Source organism: Falco naumanni, chromosome 8 (genome assembly GCF_017639655.2).
Source record: "Falco naumanni isolate bFalNau1 chromosome 8, bFalNau1.pat, whole genome shotgun sequence".
Taxonomy (NCBI): Eukaryota; Metazoa; Chordata; class Aves; order Falconiformes; family Falconidae; genus Falco; species Falco naumanni.
In genome coordinates, this window is record NC_054061.1 from 40831006 (window position 1) to 40845329 (window position 14324).

At 40.7% G+C, this 14324-nt stretch overlaps 1 protein-coding gene across 3 annotated transcripts in view; it reads left to right on the forward strand.

Moving 5' to 3' along the window:
- Positions 1-2570: 2570 nt before the first annotated feature.
- Positions 2571-14324, forward strand: part of TANK (TRAF family member associated NFKB activator) — a 29754-nt gene continuing 18000 nt past the window's right edge. Inside the window, exons 1-5 of one of the 3 annotated variants that reach the window (XM_040603903.1) lie at positions 2582-2690; positions 3268-3395; positions 7248-7394; positions 10598-10706; positions 11552-11664. In XM_040603903.1, coding sequence (XP_040459837.1) covers positions 7296-7394; positions 10598-10706; positions 11552-11664 — 321 coding nt within the window. In that variant the 5' untranslated portion in view covers positions 2582-2690; positions 3268-3395; positions 7248-7295. Of the gene's footprint in view, positions 2691-3267; positions 3396-7247; positions 7395-7652; positions 7655-10597; positions 10707-11551; positions 11665-14324 lie in introns of those variants that run through there. The other 2 variants (XM_040603902.1, XM_040603904.1) reach the window with 2 other exon arrangements.

Genomic DNA, 14324 nt, shown 5'->3' on the forward strand with positions numbered 1-14324 from the left:
TACAGAAAGTCGTTACTGGAATAGCTGTAGGGAAGGAAATACAGAGACTGAAGAGGAGGAAGCAGCAAAACAGAAAAAGAAAGCAAGATGAGGAAGAAAGGGCAAAAAACATTTGACTGTAAAGCAGAAACAACTCTAAAAGACCAAAGTTAGAGATCAAGTTAGCTACACAATACAGGTTTTATGTTATTTTTACAGGTATTTTTATTTTCTTCTATTTAACAATTTATTTGAAGGGTTAGAAGTCTCTAAGAATGTCAAGATGTATTGCTGTAAAACTTGTAACATACATCTTATTGTTTTGGGGGAAGAAATGTAGTAAAGAAAAAACACTAGAGGGAAGACCAGCTTGTCTTGTGCTTTATTGTGAAAGAATATTACTGGTTAAAGTACTAAGAGAAAAACACATGTGATCTGAAAAGTTACGTTTGTAGGTGGTTGTCAGTTTTGCTTTGTGGGTTTGAGACCTTCACAGCACATTTACATTACGTATATTTCTAGAATTTAATAAACAAACTTTTGTTTCACATAACAACTAACATGTAATGATAGTGTTTCAGAGGTGGTTGTCCTGGTTTTGGCTGGGATGGAGTTAATTTTCTTCCTAGTAGCTAGCACAGTGCTGTGTTTTGGATTTAGCATGAGAATAATGTTGATACACTGATGTTCTAGTTGTTGCTAAGTAGTGTTTATACTAAGTCAAGGACTTTTCAGCTTCTCATGCCTGCCAGTGAGAAGGCTGAAGGGGCACGAGAATTTGGGAGGGGACACAGCCAGGACGGCTGAGCCAAACTGGCCAAAGTGCTATTTCGTATCATCTGACTTCATGCTCAGTATATAAACTGGGGGAGCTGGCAGCAGGGGCATGGTAGATCGCTGCTGGGGAACTGGCTGGGCATCAGTCAGTGGGTGGTAAGCAATTGTGCACCACTTGGCTTTTTGTTAGTTGGGGTTTTTAAGTGTTACTTCTCTTTCTCTTATTGTTACCTCCCTTTTCATTAAAACTAGTAGTAGTAGCAGTAGTAGTGTATTTCACTTTGTCTTAATTATTCAATTGTTCTTATCACAGTGCACAGGGTTTACCTTTTTCTGATTCTCCTCCTCATCCCACTGTGGAGTTGGGGGCAGGGGGCGAGTGAGTGGCTGTGTGGTACCCACTTGTTGGCTGGGGTTAAACCACAACAACGGTCTATATGTTACAGCTGTATTCAAATCCAGGTAGCCATAATCTTAGTTAATACAATAACACCTATTTGTACTTTTCTGCGTAGTATCCTTTCTCAAATATAGCATCAGTTAATTTATTTTTACATACATTAATCTGAATTTAAGAATTGCAGGTTTTATTTTTATTACCGAGATAACCATTACCATTTTAAATGCAGAACTACTGGCAATACTGAATAAAAATTAAAAACGTAGAAAATAAAAAAAAATAGCCTCTTTTTGCCTTCTGGGGGTTTTTTGTTTGCTTGTTTGGGGGGGGGGGGGGGGGGGGTTTAAAGGCCTGGTTGAGTGAAACCTTAACTTAGATTTCTCAGGTACTCTGTCTCTGAAAGAGGAAATTGAATGCCCCTTTCTTGGAAGAGTGTTAACAGAGCAAACCCTCTCTGAACCTTAGTAGTTCATTAGAACCTCACCTGAAGTTCTTTAAAGTGGCTAACCAGGCAGGATGTTAATTGGCTCGTTAAACTAGCTACCTGTAAGTTTCTTTAGTCTTAGTACAGGCCACAACAGATTCCAGACTTAGCAGGAAAGGTAAATTCAAAAGAGTACAAAGAACAACACCTGGCTACTCTTCCTGTGGCTAAGTTGGAGCTCAGTGCTGGGCTGCCGAGCGCACACACCCAGGGTAGGTAAGGCAGCTGTAGCGGAAATGCAGGTTCGGATCTGTGAGCATGCAAAGGGAAAGGTTCTGCTCTAGCAGAAGGACCACCGCAGCCTGGCTGTGTTCACGGAGACGGCCGAGGCTGGTTCAACACCTGTAACGCTACTCTGCTGCTAGCTCTGTGGCTGTGCCCTGTGAATGGATGTCAGGAACACCTTGTTTTCTCCCACCCTCCTACACACCCTCAGGAAAATAGCCGTACTTGTACGTGTGACCTAAAGAGACAAGGGCTTGTAGCAGCAGCTAAACTAAAACTGCGTTTCCATTATATTCTTACCCATAAAATTCATTGCCTGCACGAATTAAGCGTGGGGGGGGAAACTGCCACCTTGGTAACCTACAGAAGTAAGAGACCCTTTAGACAGAATGTCTGGCCGTGAAAAGTGTAATTACGTTACACATACAAGTCCTGGTATTTACAAATCACGCCGAATCACGGAAACACTGACAGGAAGGGACCCGCGGAAGCCACCAGCCGCAGGGACCCCGCTTAAGGGGTGCCCGCCCGCGGCCAGGCAGACCAGGCATCGCCAGGCGGACGGAGAGCGCCGAAAAGACCCGCCCGGCGCGGGGGCGGCCAGCTCCGTGCGGCGGGGCAGGCACCGTGCCCGGCAGCAGGCACCGTGCCCGGCAGCCGGCACGGCGCTGCCCCCGCCCCGGCCCGGCACGGCCGGCGGCACGGCGCCCCGTCACGGGGCGGGGAGAGGCGCCGCAGGAAGTCGGTTCTGGTTCCTGGGTTGCGGCGCTCAGGCAGCAGCGAGCGCCCTGTGCCGGGAGCGGCCGCGGGCTGCGTGAGGCGCTCGTAAGTCTGAGCCGCTTTGAACCCCGCTCCCCTCCCCTGCGCGGCGGGCGCCGGGCCCGGGGGCTGGGTGCCGGCCCTGGCGCCTGGCGGTGGGCTCCCCGCCCGCCCCTGCCCTCGGCCCTGCCGCGCTTCCGCCATCCGCTCCGGGGGACGCCGGCCCCCCTCCCGGCGCCGCTGGCCCGGCTGCGGGAGCGGGGCAGGGGGCGCGCCCGGTGCCCGCGGAAGGGCCGGGCGGTGACGCACCCCCGCCGCTGCGGGCGGGCCGCGGGGGGAGCTCGCTCGCGGGTGGCGATCGCCGGCGGCCAGCGGCGGAGCGGGAGGAGGGGACCCGCAGGGGCGGGGGGGGGGGGCGTGGAACCCCGCTGGCCGGTAATCCCGGTAATCCCCTCCCGGTGCCGGAGCGCGGGGGCTAGCTGCGCCCCGAGCGGCCCTGCTCTGCCGTCGGGCTCCTGCTGGGTTTCCGGCTCTTCCCGCAGCCGGGCAAAGCAGGAATTTTGTCCGTTAGACAAAAAAGAACAAAACACAAACCCACACAAGTGCAGTGAGCGCTCAGTCTCAGAAAAGATTACCTCAACAGGTTTCCGGTTCCCGAGATGATGGCAGTGTAATTTACAAAATATTTCCACTGAAGAAACTGTTTTGAAAGTAGAATGTAGAGAAGTGCTTGCTTCTGGATGGCATCTGTGTTATATGAACCTGTGAGAGGTAGGCATGTGTAGTATGAATGAATGTGTGTATACACATGATTAGCTAAAACCTTGTTTTTTTCAAAATTTAAGGTGTTTCTGAGGCACTATGAAAGCTGAAAATGTGCCTCTGTAGTGATCTGTGGAGCTGGGATTTCAGGATGTATGAAGCAGTATGTTGCTCATCTTTATGTTGGGGCTTTTTTGGCACTTGACTCAGAAATTGGTATTACTGCTGCTTCCCCCCCCCCCCCCATCAGCAAAATGTTTCTCATTTGAAGCAAGTATTTTAAGAGCATCTGCAGGTTTCATTGAGTTTATTTACTAAAAAGTTTGTCTTACATTTGCTATACCCAGTTGTTTTCCACTGTTCCAAGTGTTTACTCAAAGATGAAATTCTAGTTCTCATTGCCTGAGCTCTGGCAACACAGCGCTCACAGGTACTCACATTTGCAGGACACACACCCCACACACCCCCATCAGACAAACTGCGGAGCTAATCTCTTTCTCTATTTCTGTCCCTGTTAGCATAAACGCAGCGGGTTTTATTGCTGCATATGTTCTGACTACATATTGTTGTTAATAATTTTGAAAGTCTTTAGGATCTGAAGAATATCTAGAGTGTCAGTTTGCTAAAGATCAGGGTTGTCAAACTTGGGCTGAATATGTTCCAGCTGCTGTATGGGATGCAGCATAGCTAAGCCTGATTAAAATAGTGGGCATATTTGTTTCGGGGGTTGGGGTTTTTATTTTGGAGTTGTTAGGGGATTGGCTTTTTTCCTCCTAACTGGATATAAGGAGGAGAGTAAATGACAAGGAACAGTTGTCAAATTCCCTGATAAATATTGATGCCTATGGAGGAGAAGCAGGAAAAGAAGCCAGTTTTTCTAACTACAAGGAGTTCTGGATATGAGATAACATAAGAAGAGTTATTTATTCCAGCAGCAGGCAGTTCGGGGTGTGACTACAGAGTAGTTTAATCCAATCTAAATCTAGACTGCTGCAGTCCTGCCCACGGCTAGTCTCATGTTCCCACTGCCTCCTTGTGTTGGTAGTAGGGCTCCAGCAGCCTCGCAGGGAGCTAGCTCCAGTTTTAATTTGGGGGTTGGTTTTTTTAGGGGGTTTGTTGCTTTTTTGAGGAAGTAGGGAGCTACTTTGGCATACTCAACTGTGTAGCATACAAATGCTAATACCAGTACAAGTACGTGGAAAAAATATATGGCCAGAGATGGGGGGAGGCAGGAGCATCCTTTTCCGTGGCAGTGCCGACTTGCGTCACCGTTACATAACCCGACTCCATGTTACAATTCCAAGGCCAACGCTGCCATGGAACACAGGAGTTCTCTCCGCCTTTTGCTGATGGTTTCTGCTCCAGTGCTGCCTTCCCTGTGTTATGCCATTTGAAGTGGTCTGTGAAGCTGATCTGCATTAAAAGTAATGCAGCAAAAATACCTTTAGCATTTAGTTTTAAGCTGGATTTGTTTACTCATACAGTTTACAGTAAGGCTGGTTGCACTGGAAGAAGGGGAAGGGTGAGGTAGAAGAAGAAATTAGTGTCTAGGATATGGGGGAATATACGACCAACTCTTCTAGTTGCAGTTCCATCTTAAAGTGTCACTAGTAATGACTTTTATTGCCCATTTCTTGTTACATGGAATCTGGACTTTAGGGACCTACCAGCAAATTAGTTACCATTCTACTTATTTTTCCCTACCAAGTAGAAAATCAGGTACAGTGCTACAGTTCTGCTTGTTGGATCAATTATTTTTGGTACTGGCAGTCCAGATAAGAGCAGAACTCTTTGTTAATACTCCCAGTCTCAATCAATCAGTAAGTAAAAGGCTGGAAGCTGGGTATAAATTTTAAATACTGTTTTTCAAAATGAGATTTGAATTTGAGTGAATGAAATTAATGCCTTCATTTGCTATGAAATGTGAGTCATATGGAGCTGAACCCCATTCCCTCTATTAGAAGCTGAACATCCTCTTTTAAATCCCACTGCACTCATTTTTTGAAGTTAACCTTTTATATTTACAGGACATTGCCATTTACTAGGTATATTGTTACAAGTGTCTCTGGAGAATTAAAAGTACAAAATCAAAGTAGGTGCAAACTCTGCAGGTTTATAAAGAATGTGAGAGCACACTTTCAATCACTTTCAGCCATAGCAATACTCTTGTGCAGTTTAATAGGAGCTCCTGCAGTCAGCTGATTTTATTCCTTGAACTACATAAAACAGTCCTTCATTTGAAACTGAAAGAAAAGCCTACCCATTTGTTTAAAGATGTGGCCCAGGTATTAGAATGAATATTCCACTTAGTGGAGGGTTACTCTTTGAGGGAGGAAGTGGGTGAATTAAGTAGCCTGTGTTACTAACAGTGCTTTGAGACCGTATGCATGGACCTGAGATTATAAACCACTGAACTGGTGTTTAGGAAAACAAACAAAACAAAATAGAAACACCTTTCCAATGAAATAGTGTAGGTGTTTTACACAAAACTTCTAAACTTGGATTTCAGTAATACTTGTTACATCAAAGGATCTCTAAATGATTCCAAGCTGTTGAAGAATTCACTTTGCTACCGTTAAAGTACAGCCATCCCGAAGTTGAGATACAATTGCTTTTGCAATATGCACATATCATTAAAACAAAATTTGCAGGACAAAAGAGGTGCAACATCCATACAGTAGTCTGTTGCACCTTCTACGAAAGTCAAACCACGTTTCTGTATTCAAGCTCTATGATATGGAAGATATTTAAGAGCAAGAAAACATGAATAAAAGCTTCAAGGTGCAATCCTTAGAATTTTGACCAGAGTTCAAGAAAAGTTATCCTCCTAGCCTTCTTGCTTGGCTTGTCCTCTTCTGACTGCACCACTATCCTTAATAGTATCTGTGGTTTATGCGTAATCCCAAAAGATAGTGAGAGATGATAGTGGCTGTCCGTACTGTGTACTGTGAAGTAACCATCAGGAGAGATGTGAATTACTGATATTTATTTTTTTTTTTCCTTAATGCTAGTACGTTGGGGTTCGGGGGTTTTTGAGACTTCACTGACCTGTCCTCTACTGTGCTTACATTACAATAAATTTTAGTCTTAAAATTCATGTAATATGTTACTATGGAAGCAAAGGACCTGTGTTTGCAAAGTTCGCTCTGTGTTGAAATTGAAGTCTGTGACATTTAACAGTGTTGTAGTCTTGCGTGTCAAAGTTCATGAGCTGTAGTTTCAGGAATTGTCACTGAAAGTGTTCACAGATTGTAAAAATTTGATAGTATTGTGTGAAAAGGTCTGAGTCTTGCTAATTCTTCCTAGCTGATATTACTGATTTTTTAGATAAAAATGTTTTGATTTACCTTGTAGTGTTGCTTATGTTGCCATTTTCAAATATGGCATAGAATAGGATAGGTTTATGTGACCTTATATTACTGATCTTTTATCTCTTTATTGCTTAATGCCGAAAGCTCTGTTTTCTTTTGGTTTGTTTGCTAATGTTACCTGTTATTTCACAATTCAGTAACGATTAAACTGTTGGAAATGTCATAAAATCAGGTAACTGGTGATCTGCACCAATTTTAAGTCTCAGTCCTCAAGCTCTGTAATTACACGAACTTTTACACATTCTGCATATCCAGAATTTGATTTGGAGTTAACCTGCTTTTATTTGGCTTTTGTTTAAACCTGTCCCTGGACATAAAATTAAATATTGAGTGAGCAGAACTATAGTTCAAACTATTGTGTGAGTTAATGCTCAAACATAACTGTACCTTTTACTTGTATTTGATATCAATACAAGTCATGTTATATATGTTTTTGTTACGTACTTCTGTTTCTTAGCATTCTCTCCTTTTCCTTCTGATTACTTTTCAGGTCTGTTAACTTGACCATCTTTTCAGTGATGAAACAGCATTGGGAATTATGGACAAAAACATTGGAGAGCAGCTTAACAAAGCTTATGAAGCCTATCGACAAGCGTGCATGGATAGGGACCATGCTGTGAAAGAACTACAGCAAAAAGTATGTGTTGGGTTCTGAACTGTATCTTTAAAGCCATCCTTTAGGTGGAGGGTTGTGGTACGTGTAGATTTCAGTTTCACTTTAGCTGTGCGCACTTTAGTGCATCTGTTAAAGTTGGAAATGGCCATTATGAAACCAGGCCAGTACATTACAGAGTAACTCATTAGGAATGTAGTAGGTGGCTTTCAGGTTTTCAACCTTCAATTTCTTTGTAGTTTTAAAGGTGAGAAAAGTGTTGTCTGTTTTGGAGGATTAAAGAAGTCTTTTAATGTAAACAGCAAAGATGTATATAAAATTCACCTACATTTAAGTACTTTTTCAAGTACTTCTTGAAATTTAATTTGCTTTATTGAAAAATTACTTCTTAAATTATTAATGTAAGTGGCTTCAATTAAGTAATTTTTGTGTTAATAGGAAGATATGCCATATGAATTACTAGTTTACTTGATGTAAAGGTTAAAGACTCTAATATCTTAAGCACTGTGCAAGGACAACAGAGTTTCTATGTTGAAAATCTTACAGCAAAGTTACCTTGAAATTATTAGAATAAGTATTGATTTTTAAAAAATAATCATCTGTATAATTCTTTAATTATGAAGTAACAGATTCTGGAGGCATTCTGAGCAGTAAGGAGCACCTTTGAATTTTTACTTAGTCTGTTGTAGAATACATCAGACAAAACTCTTCTAGAACTTCCCATCATGTATGCCAGCATATTGCAAAGCTATCAGTTTTGGGCTTTGTCATACTAATTTTATTGTGCATATTCTGCACAGCAATGGAACGGACCTCTGGTATAGGAAGGCTTGAATGTTTTTGATTCTACAGTACTTTCTGATACTTCCATAGAACTGGTAGGCTAGGAGTTTGTTCAGAGGCAGATGAACCATACTCGGTGTCAAGTTATGGGCGCAGCAGTAGAATCGGAAGCAGTGAAAGGTCTACTAGAGAATATTCTGATATGTGGGCACAATCTTGCCATCCCCTTGTGTGGCAAAATAAACTAGCTAAGGTGCTATGGAAGAGGTATCAAGTCAGTCATGGGTGCAATCATCCACTGTGCAGTCTGTCTCCATTCATAGTCTGCTGCAGCAGTGCTGGTGCACGTGTAGCATTTCCTGTACTTAGCAAGCGCCAGTAACATGTCAGCGCATTTTGTGCTGAAATTGCAGCTGACTTAACAAAAGGTAACACATTTTAGAATGTTTGGGATTTGCTTAAATTTTTTCTCTTAGGATGAGCAATTAATTATTTGAAGGAAAGCCCGTCAAGTTAATACTCCTGAGTCATCTAACAGTACATGAAAGAAACCTCTGCCCAAGAAACAAGACATCAAGTACAAGGTCAGATAGCCCTTCTAAAGTCTGTGGAAGAAAAACCAGAGAAGTGTTTGAAATCATTAGTGTTAACTGAATTAAATGCTTGCAAGATTTCTCTACATTGCCTCTGGTTCAGAAATTAAAATCAAAAGCCTTTTATAAAGGATTACTACCAGTTCAGTTCTTTGTCCTAATCAAACTTCCAGTAGTTGGATTTCATGACTTCAAAAGAGAACAAAAGTATTTTTTCAAGAAGAGTTGATACTATAATTAGTTGGGTGGGTTTTGTTTGTGGTGTTATTCAGGTTTTTTGCACCAAACTCCTGGGTTTTTAATTATCTTTGTACAATGCTTTACTCTGGTAGCTTCTTCTGTTCATTGTGTGGCCTTCACACACTGTTGGATTGTCCACCATTCTGTTGTTAACAGTTTACTACTTAAGTTACCGACAGGCCACTTGTTTTGCCAGTCTCTAGAGCTGGGAGCCATGTCAAGCACACAGAAGCCAGAGTCATCTCGGCCAGATGGTGTTTGATACAGATGGATGGTTGGTTGTCATGCAGATCTTCTAGTTGGTAACTTGTTGCTGCCATCTGACTCAAGGAATAATTTGTGCACACTGGCTGTCAAAAGCATCTTCTCTTCTGTCTGTTTTAGCTGTCATGTCTGTGCTCTGTACAGAAGTGTTGACAAGACATTGCTGTTGTACATTTTCAATTTGGTTCTCAGTGATTTTTCTGCTTCATGAGGTCTCTTATAGCTGCTGGAGTGTACTGCTCTTTGATCACTTTTTTTTTTTTAATAAACTCTCATAGTACAACTACTACCTGGCCTTTTAAAATAAATTTTGCTTGTAGATTTTTTTTTCCCTGCCTGCTTTACAGACAAACACATTGGACAGTAGGGGTGTGTGGAATTTAAATGTGACTGAGATTTGAGAATTAGATAGCAGTATGGATAAACTATGAATAAACATAAAAGCAATGCCTAGTCTTGTCCCAGCTCATGACCTGTTCAGTAATAGACATATTCTTTATTTCAGAAAAATTCAGTGCATTCCTGTAAGTTTCCTTGCTGGGACTTCACAAGTTTTCTTGCTTGTTTTTAGCACTGCTGTAACTGCAACATTAGGCGTGTGCTGATGAAATAATAGGTTTTTAATATTAGTATCTTCCTGCCACCTGACCATTTGTTCAATTAACAGGCTGTCTAACAATATTTATGCACTTTGGTTAAATGTCAGCAGTCTTACTAGGCTCTGTGTGGCCTGTTTGTAGCATGAGATTGAGTACAGCTAGGTGAAGAATGGGGCCGCTTGCTTGCTTTGCCCTGCTGTTTTCTAGGTTAGGCAGAACAAGCCTACAACATTCAAAGGAGCAGATAAAACTCTGTTCATAGGCAATCAAAGTTACTTGCAAAATACCTGTTGTATGGAATAAGCGATGTCATGGTTTTCCAATTAAAAATCTCTTTGAAAACCTATTTTTTTATAATTTATTTGTTAGAAAATATGAGGGAAGAAAAATTTATCTTTCCATAGATAAAGTAACTGACCAGCATTCTAAAAAATACTAAAATTCTAATTTTAATCCTGATGTATTCTATGGTTATGAATGAGGAATCCTAACTTAAAAGTTATCTTATCCTTTACAACTGTCACAGTTAAAACAGGTACAGAAAATCAGGATCTGTTTCCTATAATACCTTTTCTAATCAGTGCAGTCTCAAAAATAAGGACTTGCCAAAGGCAACTGTAGTTGGAATTTCATGCAGAGGTCCACAACTACAATTATCTTTAAAAATCAGAGCTGCTTTTTACATGCCAAATAGGAGACCCCTAGTCAAAACAGAATAAGATTAATGCTAATTAAATTATATTTGCAGACGGAAAACTACATGCAGCAAATACATGAACAGCAGGAAAAGATAGAGCTTCAAAACAGCATTATTGCAAAACTGAAATCACAGTTAGCCGCTCTGAATGCTAATAGAGGTATGTACTGCAGTTTGCACATTATTTCTTCTCATGCTGTGTTGCATTGATGAGTACTTCTGACTTCGTTGCTTCAGTTTTTACAATATACATCTCTCAAAGCAGTATCATACTTTTCTGTGAACATGAGATTTAACACAAATGTGCCGTTTCAAAATTTATTTATAAAATGCAACACATCTGAGGTCTCTCTTTATCCTGTTTAAGAAATGGTGAGATTTTCTTTAGAGGTAGAGCCTGCTTACACTGAAGCCAATAAAAGTTATGAAAATATGGGTTCAAGTCATTCACTAGAATTAAAACCAAAATTGTTACATCTTAATTTTACAATTATCTGTTAATAAATTTAGCTCAGGTTGTTCTAGATGTGAGTGCTATGGTTATATGTCTTTTATGTTAGATGAGTCTTGTGATGCTGATCTTACTGGATAACAATGCTTTATAAGCAGGTAATTCTTTTTCAAATGAAATAGTCATTGATGGATAATTTTCCACTGTTTGACTGTATTGCACAAATAAGAGAAAAGAGTCAAAGTAACCATGTGTTAATCTGCCATGCTCATTAAATATTTATTCACACTAGCCTAACACTCCTGGTTTTCATAAATACTAGCAAAGTGGTTGGCTTTTATTTTTAAGAGTACATGTACATTCTTTATCGCTGGTTTAGTCTTGCATTGTCTCTAAGCTCAAAATTGGGCTTCTTTTGCTTGTTTAATATGAAGGCTTGCTCAAGTAAAATGAAAAAGTCAATATAAGCCTAGCTTCTTTTAATTTTGCTTGTACTTGGAAGTTAGCTGAGGAAAAATGCAGTGACGATCAGCTTATTTTTTTTGTTTTTCGAGGCAATGCACATCCATACATTCTGATGCGTGAAGACATTGAAACCTCCAATTTATCTTTCAGCCAGCTCTCTGAAAAACTGAACATAGCAAAGCAAAAGGAAAAAATCTTAAAGGTATGATTGTCTGCAGTATGTTTAATGTAAGATCACATTTGTGTTGTGATTATATTATGAGAACCTAAAGAGATAAGTGAGATTTTTACTGGTGCCTTTGAATTGCACTTCTAATACAAGATCCTCATCTGAAGTGCGTAAGCGCTGTGCCGCTGCAGTCTGCTTAGGTGAACTAGGCATCTGTCTTTGATCCTTCCAAGTGCAATCACTGTTTGGGCATCAGGCTCCCTAGAATAGCTTTGATCATAAAGTAGGAACTTGCTTGCTTTTCTGTTTCTTAACCTGCCAAAAGTAGTGGTCAAGAAGGAGCTTTCTCTTTCTCTCACAAGAGCTTTTCACACTGCAACTACTCCGTGTATTTTTAAAAGAAATGGAAAAGTTGCACTCAGAAAGCGACAGTGGAAAGTGAGCTATCCATTGCTCTGGAGGTGCTGATGATTTGGTTTTTTAAATAGCCAGTTTTAATATGTCTCTTCTACCCCTTTTCACTGAAGTAACACTGAGTTTTTCACTACAGCCTGTTGAGAGTAACAGCAATATAAGAGTAAAGCAATAGTGCAGAACAGATGGGTAATACCTTGAATGGATTTTGCATGTTGAGAAAAAACAGTGACAGAGATGCACAGAGTTGCATTGTTCAGTCATCCTACCGTGTTTTTTGAGAACTGTCTTGTAACATAAAATCTCTTATTTTTGTATATGAATCTCCATAGCAGGGGCCCTGTAAGAGTCATAAAAAGACCCTTATATGAAATCAGGCATTGGATTTAAAAATAATTGATTTCAAGATTTGTTTCCTAAACCTGAGCTATAAACAAATTAATTATGCTGAATTCACAGAAATGCATTTTTTGTCAGTAATGTTAATTTAAAAATAATTTCATTGGATTACTGAAGCTTGCTTTGTTATCTTGAAGGAATCTCTTTTGAGACTAAGCCTTTGCAAACATTTTAAGCTTACTGTTACCAAAGATTTATATCCTTTATCCTTTTTTGTTTTGTGTCTTTTATATAATTTTTCTACACTAGAATCTGTAATCACAAGATGTCATTTCTTTCCTAATCTTTGCATTTATTTGGAATACAACACAGCTGATGGCTTAATTCTTTTGTGGAACATCTTTGCATATTTTTGCATTTATCTGAGTTGAGTTGGATAAAAATTATGTCTTTCAGTTGTATATGAAGATCTGACCAAGTCTAATGTTTCATACTCTTATTTCTCAATGCTTGCTCAAGAACAATATTTTTAAGTAACTTGGTCATATGATGAGTAGGAGAAAGGAAGCTGTGCTACCTGCTCTTCTCATGAGGAAACACTGATAAATGATGTGATCTATCCAGAAGTTTACAGGCAACACATGAGAAGCTGGAATCATCATTTCAGAGGCTATTTTCTTAATGGAATGTAGTTACTTGACTTTAGCTGCTGTTTCTTTGTGTGGTCAGTTATTGCAGTTACCTCTCAGCAATAGGTAGTTCATCTGGACTTGGCGTCATCTCTGCCATGAACAGAAATAATTCTGATATAACTTCATACAGAATCAGCTATACAGTCTGTCTACATTTAAACCCAGGCACAGTGCTATACAGATAAGGCCTTCTCAGGATCAGTAGAGGTCTAAACCCATGCAAAGTCAGGCTGGTCCAGCCTACTCTACGTTCCTGTTACTGGGAGCATAGTAGCCCTCTTGCTCTTAAGGGCTGAGAGAACAGAGCTTGAAGAAAACAGGTTTGACTGGGCCAAGGCTGGCATCTGCAGAGGCATGTGAGTATCTTTGCACCATGCTTCTGATAAAAGGAGGACCCTAATGTTTGGCATTGTGCCTGGTGAGCTTCTGCTAACCTGTCAAGTGTGATACAAAGGTGTCCAGACAGCACAGCAGAGGTACACAGAGTTCTGTTGGTTCTGGCTGTGTTTTGGCCATGCCATTCAGTGGCTGGCTATGAGTGGAGATACCCAGCAGTTTCTGTACACAGGTTCCCATTTTATTCACTAAACTCCAGGGAGAAGAACCCTATAACCCCATCTTCCTGTTGAAGATGATGGAAAATTAATAGTATTGTGGTAAATGCTTTATATGCTTTTATGGCAGCTGCCAATTTTTGTACTTTTTAAATGCAGAACTTTGATGTATGATGGATAAAAAGGTAAACTGCATGGAATGAATGTATAGAACAAGTTGGGGAAATGAACAGTTGCAAATTTTACTAGCAAATTTTACTTTTTACAAGGGCATGTAGTGATAGGACAAGGGGGGCTGCTTTTAATCTGAAAGGGGATAGATTTAGATTAGATATGAGGAAGAAATTCATTACTGTAAGGGTGGCGAGATGCTGGAACAGGTTCCCCAGAGAAGTTGTGGATACCCCACCCATCCCTGGAAGTGTTCAAGGCCAGGTTGGATGGAGCTTTGAGCAGCCTGGTCCAGTGGAAGGTGCCCCTGTCCGTGGCAGGGGGGTTGGAACTAGATGTTCTTTAAGGTCCTTTCCAATCCAAGCCATTCTGTGAAATCACCAGGACAACACACAAGTTAACCTATGAGTTCCTACTTCTCTGTCCTCCTGAAAAAAAGTTTAAAAAAAGTAAATTGATGTGCGGCGTTAAAAAAAATAAGGCAAAAGGAGCTGATTCTTCAAAGGATAGGTACTCAACCAGT